We start from the raw sequence: 19,655 nt of genomic DNA, 5'->3' as shown, positions 1-19,655 counted from the left end.
TTTCAATTGTTTTCAGCATTGTTATTTTTAATTAAAGAAGTATTTTAATAGATAAAATATTTGATTGTAATCACAGTAAATAAGCCTTTTAGGGTAACCCAAGTCACCATTAATTCAGAAATAACGGAATTTTACGGAGATTAGAAATATTTTATAGTTTTCAATTAAACTTCAGATTAATTTAGAAGCGTAAGTTTCATGAAAAATATTGTATAACTTTGCCTTATTGCTATATTGCCGGTTTAATCACCGCATTTAAGACGCCGATTTTAAGAGAATTTTGTTTTTCCTTGTTTTAGTATATCTAAAGTTTGACAAACAGTGGGTAATTTACGCATGCAAGTTGGTCTGAATTTGTGGCCTACCCATTGGGTTCTGTATTTTGGCACAAATCAAAGACCGCTTGTGCTACATCCACACGTCTGTGGTCAGTTAGCATTGTTTTATAACTGTCAACAGATAAATGTTTATCTCTCTGTGTTTTAATTAAAGAATCTATTCAACCTTCGGATTTAATAATTAATTAGTAATGTATATTTTACAATTCTATCGATTTAGTGTAAATACATTATTCTAAATCTTTTTAATTACCTTTCACAGTTTATTTTCGATTTAACGTAACACACACACACACACACACACACAAATACATATATATTTTTATAAAAACATTATATGTGTAGGTAATTAAATTAACAAACTTCTGATGAAAATTTTAGAACTGAAATTGAATTTATAGGTTACTTAGTATTATTTCTATGAATTTTTAACATATACAACCTACTTTGCTCATATTAACGTTTCCTTTCATATAGCCTACATTTATTTTGTTTTTTTTAATGATGAAAATCGAATGTTAAAGCCGAGAAAGTCAAAAGAACATACAACATTTGTTGCTTCCTTTGAGTACCAGACATTTGTACAAGTTGATCCAGCATGAGATGAATTTGTTGTATTTTTTTTTGGATATTATTCTTGCAAAAAAGAAACACACTTTTTAATTTTTTTTATGTGCTTTGTTTGCTTTGACTTTAACAAGGTTTTTTTTTTTTTAATAATACATTTTATTTATTGATAGATATTACATTCTGCCACACAGTTGTGGGCAATAGGTAATAGTGATGAATGATCTCATACATACTAAAATAAAATAAATTAAATAAATGAAAAAAAAAAAAAACTCTCTTAAAATATATACAAACAGAAGAATAAACAAAATGAACATAATCAAACTATCTGCATGAAAAATAAATAAATAAAATAACATTTAACAAGGTTGGATTTAATGAATTTTATTTAATTTTATTTTAATGAATTTTATAATTGTATAAATACGTGATGTAATTCTATGTTGATTCAATTTTAAATTATGATCACATAATTAATTCTATGTTCTATGAGTCCCATCTCCTTTCACTGAGATTATTTTAACTTTTTTTGTTAAAACGTGATAATTTTTTTAAATATCCTTACCTCTAGCTCAAGTACCTTAACATGCTGAAATTCAATGATTATTGATTTTTAAATCAATAATAAGTAATATACTTATTATATATTGTACATTTTATATTATATATAATATCATCTTTTTATGGAAATGCTTTAATGTTCTAAAAAATTTACATTTTTGTTTACAAATTTGCCTCCTTTCACGATTGCCTCCTTCTCCCTACACTTTCAATGACAGAGAAACTTTGTATTCATGTATGAAATAAAATTTAAAAAGAAAAATGTCCTTAGAATCGAACATTTTCACTCACACAGACGTTTTAGACATCAACGTAAGACTTTGGTTCCGTGTCTGTAGTCAAATTTGTATTAGAGCGAAAATGATCAATCCTATTTTGTGGAGGATTTTGTGAGGTGGTATCCAGGCATCCCATATCGATTTATCATATTCCGTCAACTACTTTTCCTTATGAATGCTCAAACGTATTTTTCTCGGCACTCGTATATTTCAAAAACGGCACTTTCGATTTTGCCTTCATTTTGAGGAACTTTGTGGAATAACGTGAAAATGGTCTGGTGTCAATTTTCAAAAAAATCCATCCGATACTTGCCATCAAACTGGCAGGTATAGGATTTTGAAATGAAAAAAACGTACGTAAAAAAGTATGTTCCTAGCAGTTTGATGATCGTCAAAAGTGGTTATCGGAACAGACTTGTACATACATACCTAGTAAATTGTAGTACCAGGCACACTTAATTATCTTACAATTTATCTTTCATTTTAGAATTTAATGATATTTCTAAGAAATCAAATTTATAATTTAGAAAATAAATAGTTGTAGAAGTTGATGGAAACTGAAAACTGATAGTTACTATCCATCAATAGGTTTTATTTATGCATTTCAATTTAACAATAATTGATCAGCTTTCGAGCAAAAGTTCATAAATCCAGTTTTGATTATTACAGATATTTTGGACAAGATTCTACCACCAAAAACTAATTCAGTCAATTTCGAAATTTAAGTTTCCCTCTGTCAAAAAAAGTGTTACAAATCGACATTTTCAATAAAAATTTAAATAGTAACTTTCTAAACTGGATTTATCGATTTTTGATGGAAACCCCTCAATTATTATGAATAAGATTAAAAATATCACGAGTTAGTAAAATAACATGTTGACAGCAGAGAATGGCGCAAAGTTCGCTGTTCGGATGCTCTACCGCTGGCCACTCCGGTATCAACCAGCTTGGAGGAGTCTACGTCAACGGACGACCGCTTCCAGACTCCACGCGTCAGAAGATCGTCGAGTTGGCACATTCTGGAGCCAGGCCCTGCGACATTTCCAGGATACTCCAGGTCTCCAACGGATGTGTCTCCAAGATCCTTGGCAGGTATTGTCATAGCAAGTAATTAAATATGTCATAGTGCTTAAAGTAGTTGCATAATTGGATTATTAGTCGTTGTATTCCAAATAAAAATATCAAAACTATATTAATAAATATGAGGAATCTGTTAAACCATCCTATTTGTGAATATTGAAATCTTCGGACATGTCAAGTCCGACATTGTAGTCAAGATAAATAAATGTAAAATAATCACTAACAATATAATAATATAACGAACAAAAAAAATAATACAAAATAATGTCTCAAAAAAATAAATCAATCAAAGCACAAATAAAAATGATTACTTTTAAAATATTTAGAATAGATTAAAACATAACAATAACTTTATTCTTGTCCTAGGTATCTTGATAATAAAAAAAAATTAATAAATAAAAATAAAATATGTCTAACCGGACTACTCTAATAAAAATAACTAACTAAATATATTATTATCTAAATATATATAGCATAAATCTTATTTAAATGCATGTATAAATTAAAAATTGAACAAAATTGTATTCATAAATTAAGATATACTGATTCGAGGGCTTCATTTCGCGATATGAGAAGGTTAAAGTAGGTATTGGAATGAATATAGGTAAGAATCATGGCGAATATTTGAGAGAGAATTTAATAATGAATGTTCATGGGCTCTGTGGGAAGGGGAAAGAGGTCAGAAAGACGGGATCTTGTTTCCTGTCAGTAGCCTGAGGATTTAAATTGTAGAAGACTACAGGTGTGGAAAGGTTGATGGTTTGGTCTTGCTAAGAATCGAAGAAATATTGCCTTTGGGTCGAAGGGTGAGTCGTAAAGTAGGAACACAGGTTACTTTCTAGTAGTATTGAAGACAGATTCAAGTGCGAGACTCTCGTAAATTACACAGGGATAGTCAATGTGTAGTAAAATAAGAAATGAAAATACTAGGTTGTGGGATAGTGTAGATTATGGAAGTAAGTATCGGGAACGATGGGATAACTTAAGGGTGTTTATTAACCGTTTTGGAACTCGGACATTTTCTTGAGAGGGTTTCATAAATAGTAATACCTATTATTTTAGTAGAGGAGATGGAAGAGATGGGGCTAAAGTAGGATCTTGGAGAGGAGGAATTAAAACTTAAAACAATGACCTGAGTTTTAATAGGAGTTAAATTTATTCTAGCTTGCTCAGGTACTGGTCCTTTCCAAGTCTTCCTAAATATGGGTAAACGATACTAGTTACACGAAAGCGTATAGGTGGTAAGGTGTGGTCCCAGTAGTGGAAGATCATCAAACTGGAACGTTAATACATCACCACAAATTAATTAATGGACTCACAATATTTCAGCCTGTCAAGGCATCCTTAGGTTCAAAATACGCGAAAAAAAAAGTCTATTGCAATACATGACTAGATCCAAATTGTACATAATTTAATTTTTATGCAATACCCTGTCTTAAAACCACCATAATGAATTAATTTTAATTATTTAATTTAATTCTTTTAGCAATAATTAATAAGTAATTTTATTTATTTAGTTTTAAAAAAATGTAAATATAATATAATTCTAAATTGGAGTGATGTCAAATTGTTAGTAGTAAACGAGTTAATATTTGCCTAACAGCACATAACATACAGATAAAAATTTCATTAATTCAAGTTTTGTTAAATAAATAATTAATGCTAAATTGAAATAAAAAAAATTAATTACTTTGGCCTGAATTTTTGCTTAAAGGTATATTTTTTCTAGTTCAATTTAATTATTGCCACACCCTATTGAGGGTTATGACAGGCTAATATTAATTTAACAGTTGTTAGCCAATACGCCATTAATAAAAATTTGGATTGTATTGTGTCTTAACATTTTTTAATTATTAATAGTACTTGTTTTATGAATGTATTAATGACGAATGGTAATTGTAAGATTGGGTTATGCGTAAAAATGAAATCACGTGCACTTTGGATAATATTTTTTTTTTAGAATTATGTTATGGAATAGACTAAATATTATTTTGTTCGATAGATAGTTGATCGTTAGGAGGTACGTGTTGATAATACAGTACTTAGACGGGAGGGCGATCAAGCCACTCACACACAGCTAACGAACACACCTTTTAGCTCTAATTATTCGGCCCGAAGGGAGCTTACACTTAGTGTGGGCGGTAACAAGCCCTCGTTAAGAAGAATTTGAAGGAGGGGGCCATGTTCAAAATCATTAAGTAATCTGAGCATGCGCAAATATGTTTCCTAAATCATTAATAACGTGAAGTCTGATAAGTCCCTAAACGATAACTTAAATATCATTTGGTTCATTCAAGTTGTGATTAGTGTATTTGTAAGGGATAGTAGTGAAGTGTGTATTCAACTATAGTTGTATTAAATAATCGCAATTATAATGCGTATTCACACACAAAATACACACACATCAATTTTTTTTTCAAATTCGCTTTGTTGGGAGGCAAACTATCAATGGTGATATGAAGTAAATAGTATTATAAACAAATTCATCGCGCTTGTTTTGTTTTTAAGTTTGTTTCAATTTTTATTTTTAAATATTAATACAAATATAAAAAAAAAGGATAAAACTTTTTTAACTGAATCAAATCAATATTTTTTTTAATGTAGAATTATATAACAATAGAATCTTAACAAATTATATATATAAATGATTAACCGTATTATTTCAAATTATAAGGAAGATGATCAGTGGTTCTGTCAAAAGAAAACAAAAAAATAGTTAACTACTAGTTATTTGCCGACGTTTCGCACCGGTTTGTAGAGATTCAACAAATAACAATAAAACAAATAAAAATATTTTGACATAGTAGAATAATAAGATATAACAATATAAATTAAGGTTGGGTTAAAATTTTGTAAATAAAAGTGAAAAAAGAATTATATACAAATGAACGAAAAGAAGAAATAATAATTTGTTATTTACTTATTTATTGTTATTATTATTATTAATTTTATTTTTATTTATTCTTTCTCGACCTTTATTTAATCTCAACATGCTTCTTTTATTTCCGTCTTTTTAGTGTGTTAAATTTAGTTTTTTAATATCTGCTTTTCTATTTTTACGTCTCCTGTTTATTTTTAATCTAATAGTTTGCGTAATTTTTTTTTTTTTAATATATTCTCATCATTTTATATTTTATACTAATACTATTTTTATTTCTTCTTTTCGTTCATTTGTATACAATTTTCTTTTCACTTATATTTACATAATTTTAACCCTACCTTAATTTACCTTTTTGTATCTTATTATTGTACTATTTCCAATTATTTTTAGATGTTTTTGTATCTTTTTAGCCCTGATGAAGCTCGACAAAGTGTGGCGAAAGGTCGGCAAATAAATAGTTGTTAACTATTTTTTGTTCGTTTGACCGCACCCCTGATCATCTTCATAATTTAGAATTTAAAATATTCCACATTTCTGTAACGTTTCAGCCTTTTCTATTGGCCTTTTTCAAACATTTTCATATTCACAATATTAAAATCTATTTTCAATTATACAACGGAAATATCCGTAATAATTTATTTTAAATCCTGTTTATTCCCATCTTATTATTGGAGACTTTTATATTTTATTATTAATCGTCATAAAAACACTATATTTCACCTTATATTAACTTAGTTTCAACGAGACTTATACTGAAAAAAATATTATTGAGAAACAACTTCAAATCACCAAGGATAATAGCTCTTCCAACAAAATTAATTAGAGATAAGTCAACATTTATGTACTTAACCGCTTTCACTTTGTTTAATTATTAAAAAAGTAGTTATAGGAAAATCGCAGATCTTATTTCACGATTAATCGATAGGCTTTGCCTACTGGTTTTTAAATAGCATTCCTGATTTGGTATGTATTAATATCATTCACTGCGAGAATTTGTACAAAGTTCGAATCAGTCTTTCTGAATTGAAATTATTCAAAGCTAAGTCGCATAACTTGGGGGAAACCAAACCAAATTAGATAGATACATTACATCGGATAATAATGTGATACTTTTCAAGACCGGTTTTCTAAGAAGACATTCCAATCTATCATGCATTTTTTTTATACTAATAAAATGTCTGAGTTTTTTATGATAATGTTTTATATTTAAGTACTCCTTTAATTAAGGTATTATTCTATAGAATAAAAGTAGTTTAGAAAAAAAATACCTCTAAAGATGTCCCTTTATTTGGTGACAAAAAATGCCGATTAGATTTATTGATAAGGAGAGGAAAAAATAAATATATTATCTTCGGTCCTTATCTATATTATTTTTCAAATATGCAACAACTTTAGATATTTTAAAATAACAAACAAAACAGTTAAAAATTATTAGTATTCTAAATTATTATGAAGATCAATAAAAAATTAAAATAAAGAATTATATATTCCTTTTTTTCTCAAAACCTTTATTGTTAAATGAAGTACAGGTGGGTGAATGAATGTGGGAGTAAGAAAGATGTGCAAGTTAACAAGCGATATAAACTTCTCAAAACATCTTTTACCGACTTTTCTCTTTTAAACTCTCCGAGGTTTCTCACTTTTCACTTCCATCAATGGCTTGCTACCACATAAACATTTTACATCCCCTGATACTTCTTTATCATATTCTTAGTATCTCGGTAAAATATATCTTCACTTGTTTTCCCTTTTATAAAACATAATAGAAAATCATTAATACGTATAAATAATAATTAATGGCAAACGCGATGGAAGCAATTTTTTTTGGTTTATTTTTCTCTGTTCCTTTTTATATCCCAAAATTTCATAGAACATTCAGTATTCTTCTCATAGTTGATATAATAAAAATTTAAAATATAAAAAAAGAAATTAAAACAAATTATTGGTCACATTCTTACCTATAGTCTTAATTTACACTTTAACTTACAATGTTTTTGACATAATTTTATAACAATTTCTTCATTCAAGTGATCTTATTTAATAATAATAACAAAAGTAGATCTTGAACTATTTTCTTTAAAAAACAATTTTTCTCAACACTCTTATTTTCTGCGAACAGATTTTTTTTTTTGTTTGAATAATTGAGTTGAAATGCGATTTCCTTGGTAAAATAGATTTAATTTTTCATATTTTTTGTTAAACCAGAAAAAAATTATGAATTGGACTATACTGTCTGAGGGAATATGAGTAATTATTTATTATACATTGAAATGATTTTTCGTTTCTATATATTTATTTAAAGGACTTTTTTTAGCTGCATTTAACCCCCAGAGATTTAGTCCCCCCTTTTCGGTGTTCTTACTTAATTTTTTTGTTCATAGTTTGTGCCTATAATTATATTTAAAAAAAATAATTTGTTTATTTCCCAAAATAAAAAGCTGAAGTCCATGTTAATCACTTAACTAATATCGTTTCACGAATTAATGCATTGTTAGATAAGTTTGTCGCTCATATGCAGACATTTGATTGCGCTTCCGAATATCAATCAAATTCTAATAGTAAGACAGCAAATGTTGGGTAACACGATCATCGTGACTACGATAACTTTTACTACAACTATCACCGTTACCATAATATAAATTACATTAATATATCATGCAATTATAATTATATTATATATTATAATTCTAATAATAAATAATTAAATTTGTGTTATAAATACCCAGACTAAATATAATGATCCAGTATAAATATAATAATAATAACATATACCCTAAATTTAAATTTACTAAAAGACAATGTTCATTTCGATTATTTGTGTCACTAATTTCATAAAAGAAGCTGAGAAAAAAATATTCTTATATTATTGATATTTAATTTAATTTAGAGATTAATTAATTAATTTTTTATTTATTGTAATATTTAGTTTTTTTTTATTTGAAAGACCCGATGCTTTAGTTTTGGAATCTTCTAGTAGTATTCTAATATTTTTTATATTATGAATCCTTCCATTAGGGTAGATGCACCAGTAGTAACTTTGAAAAAATGATTTATACTTTGTTAGAATTACGATGTTATTTTACTCATGGTTTTCTATTCAATACCTGTTTCTGTCAAAACTAATAGTTTTTAATATCTAATAGAAAAAGGACCTGAATCATGATGAAATAAATTTTAGAAATGATTACTCGTCTTAATAAAAACTTTTTATAATACTGAAGGTCTTGTTTATGATAGTCTAGTAGATTTATCGGTCTTCATTGATCCGAATTATCATCTTGTTTCAATCCTTTTACAAATTTACAAAATCAAAAATTCGAACTTTAAACAACGCTAATTTACAGAAAGTTGTTGCTCTTATTAGTTAAAACTTCAGTCCGTCACAATTTGACGAAGTATCAAAGACCTATTTTAGTCTTGGATGAGCCTACTACTACTAAAATGAGTTTTTTTGATGATCTAAAAGTAGGCGTCTTATTTATGTAGGAATCAAAACCTCCACAAGCAATTAAATATTTGGTGAAAAGTATCTAAACGATGATTTCGAACAAAAAGTATCTTTTGAATTTTACTGAAATATCGTCATATATCGTATCTAAAGTATCAAAACTAAGTACCATATCCGCGTGGAAAATTTTCTGTTAAATAACCTATCAAAGAGTTTATCACCGAGATAATTCTAAAAGAGGCTCAGAACAAATGAACCTTTAATATGGTGGTAAATGCAAACTCTTTAGTCATTTCAAGGCGTCTGCAGGATTTTGCAATTTAAATCTCTAGTTCCTATTTTTTGAACAGTTCCTACTTGTGCCTCTACCCTATTCATCACAATATCTTGTGACGTTGTTTTATTAATTATCAATTAATGATAACCTGGATACATACCACCAATCAAATGATGTTAACCCTTCTGTCGCACTGTTGGTCTGCCTTATGGTTTAGGTATTACGAGACTGGGTCCATCAAGCCGCGTGCCATCGGAGGTTCCAAGCCGCGGGTGGCCACCAACGGTGTCGTCACCAAGATCGCCGACTACAAGAGGGAGTGCCCATCCATCTTCGCTTGGGAGATCCGTGACAGGCTCCTCTCTGAAGGGATCTGCACAAACGACAACATCCCCAGCGTAAGTACCTCTTTTAACATCCCATTATGTAATACACTCTTCTGCCATGAACAATGCTCAACGAGAAATTCTCTTAAGTTTAAGTGTGCTGCTTAGGTGTTTATATGATTTACTGCATTTATTTAACTGTAATACGCTCATTGAGTCAAAGTTAACAGAATTAGCTAATGTTTTTCAATTCATATAATTTATCGATTATTTATTGAACATAAATCTTTGGGATAAGATGGTCTGAGTAAAAAACAGTATGCCATATCGCATTAAAACTTTTTTTTTATTTATTGTTATTTTAAAATTTATTAATTTATTTTTTTAATTTGAAGTCTTCAATTTATGATATTTCCTGTTTATGCTTCCTTCTAAGTAGTTTAGTAGCTTTCTTAATTCAACCTTTTATATAAGATATAATGTAAAAATTAATAAAATATTCATTCTGACGTTTCGGACTGTAATCTATCTTCAGATGTTGGTTGGAAAAATAGTTAGAATGTGCTGTTATTATTATATATAATTTTTAACTTTTAAAGTTTATTAACAATTTTGAAAAATAATCAAAATTCATTTTTTTTTTTACAACTATGCTTTTTAATCTTGATAATTTTGAATACATGTTTTCGTTATCGCTATATATTGCTTTTTTTCTTTCCTGATTTGTTTTTTGTATCAATTTCCTTAAATAGTTAAATAACTATTTAAGGATTGCAAGGATTTCACTTCTTTTTTTTTTTTGTGATTTATGGACGAAGCTCTGTCACGTTTTAAAATGTAACTACCCACTAAATATTTATATATGATATTGAATTTCATAGTTAATTACCCTTTTGAATTATAGATTGTAAATGATAAATTGCTCATTTTGTACTGAGCTCCAATAAAATTGTTACCGTTTTTGAATTAGTGAATTAACGACTTGAATTTAAAAATATCCTTATGAATTACAAGCATATGGGACTATTAAAAAAGCTATTAGTGCATTTTCACGAATTCATTAGATGGAGCTGAAATTTCTGAACATAAGCTTCATGTTTGTCTAAATATTTTTCAGAATCATTAGGGGGAGAGGGTAGAGGATTCACAATTCTCTATTCAGTTATTAGGAAGTTTCCATTATCCCATTGCTCTGACAAAAATGCGAAACTCATGAGCAAAATATTTTTATAAACATGAACTTTATTTAATAGTTTTGTTGATAGGGCCTACATTCCTGTTATTGATACGTACATTTTTGAATTTAAATGATAAATTTAGACAAAAAAATATAATTATATCTTGCAGGCTCAAATATTTACTTATATAATACAGGGCGAAAATATTTAGTCCGAGATATAATGAAAAAAAAACCAGTTATTTCCCCATGATTTTCGAAATCATTATGTACACAGCATATTTTTTAGAATTAAAATTGATGAATCTGCTTGTGATTGATATTAATTTAGAGAAATAGATATAGATAAAATAATAAATAAATATAAGTTGATACAGAGAACAATACGGTTTTCTTCAATAATATGGAAAAAAGAAAATAAATAAATATTTATTTTGATTTTTTGTGATACTTGAAGACATTAAGTTGAAATTCGTAATTCATAAAACTTACCTCTGAGAACACTTTTTAGACATCATTTGATTGAAAACTGCATTGGACTAAGAATGGTTGCTCAACGATCAAAAATTGTTTTTGATTAAAATATAAAGAATTTACTCTTCCCTTATTTAGTATAAGTTACTGTTGCTTAAAATGCCAAATTTTCATGATATGAGTGAAAACCGAACAAATTTTTTTAATGTTTCCGGGAAAAGTTGAAATTCGTAATCTCAACACCCTAAAAACCACGAATAAGGAATTTTTCAGGATTTCTCCAAAACTTCCCACCGAGATCTCTTTCTAGTTTTTAGTTGACTGTACTATTGAAAATAACCTAAAATAGTTTGTGTATAGTTGCCTCACTAATTAATGTCATTCAATACCGATTACGCTTTCTTACAGAGATGAATTCAATGGGGAATGTTGCAAGTATCGAATTTCACTGCCAAGCATGGGGAAAAAACTTGTGTATGTGTAACATGTATCTCTATCAAAAAGGTAACCTCAAAGGATGAGGGAAGAAGAAAAAAAATGGGAACACAAAGACGAAGAGGGTGGTGCTAGGAAGCACAAGTTAGGAGGGAGGTGATAGGATCCCTATTGTGATCTGGATTAGGAATGGTTAACCTTTGATGGCTTTATCGAGGGAGCCCCAAGCGAATCCATACAATAATAACTTCACTTCTCAGCTTATCATCAACGGCACTTTACTCACTAATCCATCTCATTTGGATAATATGTATCAATTGTTCCACTATTTGTGCCTCTTTTATATGTATAAATGATACACAAATATATCAATATGTATGATAATTTTTTCATATATTTTTTTTTCTTCTGGCATAAACAGTTGGGCTGAAAATTTTGGCTAACATAGAAAACAATTTAAACAAATAAATAAAATTTGAATTTATTATTCAATAATAATAAATAAAGCCTCCGAGGGCGATAAAACGATTATAGCGATCATGCAATTTTCGATATCATTTTTATAGTATGATTTGTCTTTAGCCTCAGTTTCAGTGATTACCTCTTCATCGACGCTAAATTTCTTTCCAGCCAGCATTCTCTTGAGATCTGAGAACAGGAAAAGGTCGCTGGGGGCCAGATCTTGAGAATAAATTTATAAGTTTATTACGATAGAACAGCTCCAAACACTGCTCAGAATCATCAATCCGTTGTTGTTTTTGGTTGATTGTGAGCTCGCACGGCATCCACTTTGCACAGAGCTTTTGCATACCCAAATATTCATTCACGATGTATCCAATACGTTCCTTTGATATCTTTAGAGTCTCAGCTATCTCGATCAACTTCACTTTACGGTCATCCAAAATTATTTTGTGAACTTTTTTGATGTTTTCGTCGGTAACAGCCTCTTTGGGGCGTCCACTGTTTGTTTCGTCTTCAGTGCTCATTTCGCCTCGTTCAAACTTAGCAAACCACTTCCCAACGGTTGATTTTCCAGGTGCAAAGTTCGAATAATGTTTATCAAGCCAAGCCTTGGCTTCAACAGTATTTTTTTTCGCCAAAAAGTAATCGTTTATTAACACACAAAATTCCTTTTTATACATTTTTGGCAAACTGACAAAAGTTGCTTCACTCAAAATGCTATATCTCACAAACTAATAGTCCAACAGCTGTCAAATTTATACAGGTATCTTTTGAAGGTTAGGGCTAACTAAAAATCTTATGAATTTAAAACCAGTAGTGCCATGTATGTGTCAGCCTATGAACTTTTAAGCTCGCCTGTTAGTAGAAGATATTTCAAAAATACAAATATTTTGACGCTTTTATTCTCCCAATTAGTGCTCATAAACGTAGCAAAAACATTTTAGTCAATGAGATTATAAACAGGTATAGTCTCATTAATTAAAAAGACAAAAATAAATCAAAATTCTTCTCTTCAAAGCATCAGCTTCTTTATTATTAAGGTGGATCTTAAGGCTCAGTCAATAATAAAACAACAAAATTTGGCGATATTTTGAGATATTATTGTTCTTGTAGTCATGCCCTTCAGTGAAAAAACAGGTTTTTAGAGAAAAGAATGCTCTTAAGTAATGAATTCTGTACTTTTTAGTTTTTATTAATTGGAATTATTTTTATTTTTCAAGTTATGGCATGTCTATGAGGACAATAAAATTTTTAAAATGGTGCCAAAACATAATTGTTTTATTATTGACTGAGCCTCAAGATAATCAAAAATAATAAAGTTGATTACGTTTTAGCGCGAAAGGATTTTGAGTTTTTTTTTTGTTTATTTTAATTAATGAGACTATGAATACGTGCTTATTTTTTATGAGTGAAAAATGTGGCTGCTCACATTGAGTGAATAAAATCGTCAAAAGATTAAATTATTGCGTTTAATATTCGGCTCAATAAAAGATGGGAACACTCACATTTGCTATGCAGGTGGTATTTTTGAAATATCTTCTATTTCCATGGCAGCACAACTGTTCATACCAGAACCCGTCTCGACTGAGCGATTTCCAGATATGGATGCGTATTATTATAGTACAAGAGCCCTAGAGGAGAAAAAAGGCAGTTATCTCACCCCAATTTTTGAATACTTTAATGAAAACTAGGTATAATTACTAGTAAAAATTCATGAGTCTGCCAAGTATATGTAGGGGGAATAAAAAATGGCGGCTGTTTCAAAGCGATAAAAAAAAACTAATTTTTCATTCCGAGCTCTATATCTCAAAAAGTAAGAACAACACAAGAAAACTTAAGAGAACGTCATTTAAAGAAGAGCAATTTTCTAAAATATGGGTCCTGATAGAATTATTTACGTTAAATAGTTTTCGAGATATAGATTTTTAAAAAGCAACATTTCATAAAAATGTTGTATGGGACGTACTGAAAGATCAGTAGTTAGTGAATTTATTTTGAAAAATTCTCAAAAACCATTTGACGTACAGATGTCTATTAGCACTCAAATTAAAGCTAGTTTAATGAACTATAAAGTATTTAATGATTTTTATCTTCGTAGGAGTAATATTTTACATGAAATTTGCTGAAATGAATTGATTTATAGTTGTTCGGACAAATTTTCATTTGCCAAATTTATATTCATATGTGAATATCATAAAAACTACTACCCTTACGAAGAAAAGTGTCATGAACTACTTTATAGTTCAAGTTAAATTTCCTTTGTTTTGAGTGTTGGCACACATATGTGCATCTTATGGATCTAGAGATATATTTTTTAAAAATCCAACATTTTATATGAACAACAAGAAATTAGCATTTTGTGAGTTTATTTTGTCAAATATCATAGAAACCACTGCTCCTACAAAAATAAACATTATTGACTATTTTGTAATAAATTTAACCAGCTTTAATTTGAGTACTGGCAGACATCTGTACGTCCAATGGTTTCTGAAATGAAGTTTTTCATAAATCAAACTTATTGTCCGAACAACTATAAATCAATTTATTTTAGCAAATATTATGAAAACTACTATTCCTACGAACGTAAAGGTCATAAACATCTTTATAGTATATTCAACTAGCTTTAATTTGAGTGCTATTAGACATCTGTACGTCTCATAGTTTCTGAGATATAGATTTCTCAAAATAAATTAGCTAACTACTAATCTTTCAAAAGATTTTAAAGAAATTTTGCTTTTTAAAAAGCTATCTCTCGAGAATTATTGAACGTAAATAGCTCTTTTAGGACTAATATTTCAGCAAATTTACTCTTCTTTAAATAATGTTCTCTTAGATTTTCTAGTGTTGTTGGTAGTTTTTAAGATATAGAGCTCCGAATGAAAAATTAGTGTTTTTTTAAGGTTTTGAAACAGCCGCCATTTTGTATTCCTCCTACCTGGCAGACTCGTCAATTTTTACTAGTTATTATATATAGTTTTCATTGAAGTAATCAAAAATTGGGGTGAGATAACTGCCTTTTTTTATTCCCGGCTCTTGTACTATTATTAGAGTCTATCGTCGTATCAGGTCTATCGTTGTGGGCATTAATGTTGCTGAGTTAGGCAAAGACTGTAGCACTAAAAAGATTCTCAGCACTGAACTAACTGACATCAAAGGAGTAGATCAAGACGTACATGGGAGGATTGTGTTAGGCCTAGAAATGGATTAATCCAGTCTTGTAGAAGAGACTGAATTTATTGGTGCGAGATAATCATGCAACGATTTTCTGTAGTATCATGTTTGAAACCCTATTGTTGATAACAAAGTGAAGAAGTTGCTTGAATATTTTTTATTACTGAGTAAAAATCAAATACCGAACCATAGTGTAAAAAAAAAAATCGTTAAAAAGCATCGAACTGAGAAGATGTGATTTTTCGAATTCAATCCTCTTTTATCTCTAATAAAGTTAGTTCAGATTTTGATGCATTATTGCCCCCTCCCTCCTCTACTTCCCTCGGTGAGGCTTGAGAATTTCATTAGATGCAACACCCTTGAATAATTTAACTTCAATTTGGTTGGTGGGGCTTAACCCTCCTACAGTGCATTGGAACTCTTGTTCGAAATATTTCTGTTTTAAAAACGTTTGACTTTCATGGCTATTTCCATGAATTAGCAAGTTGTTTGGGTTAGCGAGAATCAATACTGAAAGCTGTGAAGACAGCCTTTTGTTTTGAATTATTTAAATTAATGAAAAAGTGAAACAATGAATCTATTAATTTACGTTTGTACTAAACAGATTTGGAATTTTGATTATGAATAATTTTACTTAAATTTATTTTAATGTTTATTCAGAGTAAAAGTAAGCGGTTTTTTTTTTTTTTTTTTTTTTTATGAAGTAATGAAATGTAAAGTTTTGTATGTAAGGGATATTCTGTCCATGTTCTGTTAATATTAGAGTACATTTTAAGTATTAGTTATAACAGATTGAGATGTATTAACACTAGTTGTATAATAAAGATGGAGATTTGGGGATTTGTTCATTCTGCTATGGTCTATTTTCAAATATATTTATTTATGATTGGAGAAGTTTGTCGGGGGCTGCGGTCGGCAAAGAACAACATAAATAAACAAAACCATATTTATTTATTTTATGCCGACGTTTCGACCTGAGTTTCAGGTCTTCATCAGGGCTATAGAACAAAAGAGATAACAACATTTAGAGAAACATACAATTGAAAAGGAATAGTATACAAACAAATTTAAAATAATAAAATAAATAAATATGGTTTTGTTTATTTATGTTGTTCTTTGCTGACCGCACCCCCCAACAAACTTCTCCAATCATTAATCTACGGTCAACTATCTACACCTCATCTTTATTTATGTATGAAAATAGTAGTTGTGGAAATTACGGAGTTTCGATCTCACTTATGATTATTAAAAAAATATGATGTCTCTAACATTCTGTTTGTTTAATTAAAAATAAATTTTTCGTTTATTTTCCTCTGTCTTGGATATAAAAATAAAATATATATTCTTTATTTTTTTCCCGAGAAAGGCTCCGTCGATCCCATCTCGGACAAACTGATGAAGGAGCCGTAAAAGGCCTCTGGTGATTTTTTGTGTATATTATATGTATTTTTTATTTATATTTTTTGTGGAGAGATGTGAGTGGCTTGCGGCCAGAACCCGGGATTATCCTAGCCAACCAAAAAACTACAAATACCCAAGCTAGGGATTTTCCTTTGATGCAGCCGACCCTCCCAGCTGTCGCTCAGACCACATGCCTAGCTAACCAATATAGCTACACTTATTGTACAATCGTCTCAGCCCACAAACTCACCTGCCATTGCTCTGAAACCAGGTATTGCATCAAGTCAACGAAAGCTCAAGGAATCTATATTTTCGTAATTTTCTTTTATTTTGCGGTATTATTTTTCATTTTAACAACCATTAGGTTTGATTCAATAGAAACGTTCTTACGAAATGAAACTGCTTATTAATTTTCTATATAAATATAATATGTACAATATATGATGTATTGCTTTGGGATTACAATTATTACAATTAATTTTTCTTTGCTACCTATTACATAACGACTATTTTTTTTAATTTATGGTAAAAAATAAACGGATAATATTTCCGTTCAATAAAAATGAATCCGAAACATTCTGAAATAAAATAAAATACTGATCGTTAAAAATGGGATTCTGATTATTTAATGATTTTTTACAGCAATATATGTTTTGTTTTGTTTATATTTAAGGGCTGCTATTTATATAGTTTCAGTTAATAAATTAAAGGGATTAAAATAAATTATGGACAATTTGTGTATATATTCTTGTACGGTGTCTATAATTTATTCTTAATGCATCCTAGTCATTATTTTGTAATATGAATAGTTGTTAAAATTCTTTGGAATTTTTTTAGAAATACTTATAGTTTTTTTTTAAATAGGTGAAGTTTCAAATAGAGCAGGTCTATGTTATGATAGGCCTTGGTACTGATTTGATGAATATATCTTCTGTTTTTTTTAGGTTAGATTTGATTTTTGTTAAAATATAGAAACATTTTGTACGTTTTGTTTTATAATTAATTGATATACCGGTTGGATAACAGTTTATTGTCTAACGTGACTACTAAGTAATTTATGAATTTAGCAAGTATCATTTAAAACTAAATTCGAGGAAAGTATAGGCCGTTTGTTTTGTGAAAATTATGGCTTCTGTCTTTTTAATGGTATTTAGATGTTTATTTTTTAATCTGTGATTGTGTCAGTTCGGTAAGAGGAGTAAACGCTCTGTATCGGCATCAAAAAGTGGTATGTCAATATTTCTGAAGTAAAAGAGGTTACCATTCTGTCAGATACTAGAATTTCTTATTTCTTTTTAATTAGTTTCACTTCCATGTTTAAATCATATCAACTAAAAAATAATTATTGTATATTATTTATAACATTCTTATTCGGATAAAAAAAAAATACCATTAACTATTCTTATGTTAATCAGAAATGAAAATATTAGACATCGACAACGATCGATTTACAATGTGAAACATTTTACTCCTATTTATAAATTATTAGAACTGTTCTTCAGTAGCCCTGTTTGACAATGAGGTACACGAACGCAATTCCAACCTTTATTTTCAAAAAAAGAGAATAATTTCAGGTGTCTTGAAGGCTTAAAATTAAAATTAAATACACTTTCGGCTAAAAGAAGTAAAGTAAAAAATAAAACATGAAGTCAGAAAAACTAAATATCCTATTAGGATATATTAATATCCTTGTATTTCGTATATTCATTAATGAATGAATTGAATAATATTGGACTTAAACAATACCCCTGAGGAAGACCGGCATTGATCGTAAAGTTATAATTTAAATACCGTGTATAATAGTCTTAGCATTATTTGAAAAGGGAAAATATCCTATTATATCATCCTTTGCCGTAGATTGAGCGAATATCTATAAGAGGTTAGCGTTTAGGGAGCGATAATACAAGAAACGCCGTTAAAGCGAAACTAACGTCAAAAGAAGCGGCATTAAGCAATTTCAAGGGGCTTACAATCGAAAATACGTTAAGGTATGGCCTGGGAGAGGATGTTTGCCCACAAGGGACCGCACTGCTTTCTGCCGATAATCTGCAAAAAAGTCGGCCCTCTTCCAGTCAAAGGTACCGCGGGATTAAGGCTGGATAGAATTAATTTGAAACTACACAGCTCATCTGTTCCTAATACAACTCTCTGGCGGCTAGTCGTCCTTTTACTTTCCGCTTCTTTCAGTTTTTTTTTTTTTAATTTCATTAAAAAACGTTTATCGCCAAATCTAAAGGAATCCTTACCCATTTGCATACACTGTTGTTTTGTTAAAGCTCTGTCGTCTTTAATATGTTTAAGATTTTTGAGCGAACCAAAGATAGGCTTCTTGATGATGGCTTACTGAGCTAATTAGGATAGCAGCCTTTTTATTTTATAATTATTTATATAAGAGAAGAAAATTATAACCTCGGCATAGGTATGGTTCCAGTTTATGATTAATGTATGATTAACTTGAAAAAAGGTTCTTAGTAGATTGTATTGCAAGATTATTGGTTGGCCGTATGGTAGTAAACGTTGGTTAATACGTTATACGTATGGTAGTCAAAAATTGTACAAATAGTAGCAGAAAAACTATTGTTACCTTGTAAATTATGATAAGACTATAACTTCACTTCACCTTATCGAACAATTGTATAACTGATCCTGCCCGTAGGACCAAAAATACTTTAAGAGTGAGATTTTTAACTAACAAAATCAATTTAAAAACAAAAAAATCTCGTTAATTTTGTTGAACTCTTTTAGGATAATATAATATCTGAAAATACTGTAAAAA

At 29.3% G+C, this 19,655-nt stretch overlaps 1 protein-coding gene across 3 annotated transcripts in view; it reads left to right on the top strand.

Moving 5' to 3' along the window:
- toy (twin of eyeless) overlaps positions 1–19,655 on the top strand; it is a 209,108-nt gene that overhangs the window by 31,749 nt on the left and 157,704 nt on the right. For 2 of the 3 annotated variants that reach the window (XM_024364245.2, XM_024364241.2), the window contains exons 2-3: positions 2,631–2,839; positions 9,651–9,831. In XM_024364245.2, coding sequence (XP_024220013.1) covers positions 2,631–2,839; positions 9,651–9,831 — 390 coding nt within the window. The remainder of the gene's footprint in view (positions 1–2,630; positions 2,840–9,650; positions 9,832–19,655) is intronic. The other variant, XM_014422067.2, reaches the window with a different exon arrangement.

This window comes from Halyomorpha halys, unplaced genomic scaffold, assembly GCF_000696795.3.
Source record: "Halyomorpha halys isolate HHAL.00 unplaced genomic scaffold, Hhal_1.1 Scaffold354.1, whole genome shotgun sequence".
NCBI lineage: Eukaryota > Metazoa > Arthropoda > Insecta > Hemiptera > Pentatomidae > Halyomorpha > Halyomorpha halys.
The sequence above is the reverse complement of the archived record's forward strand: the minus strand, read 5'-3'. Positions and strand labels throughout refer to the sequence as shown.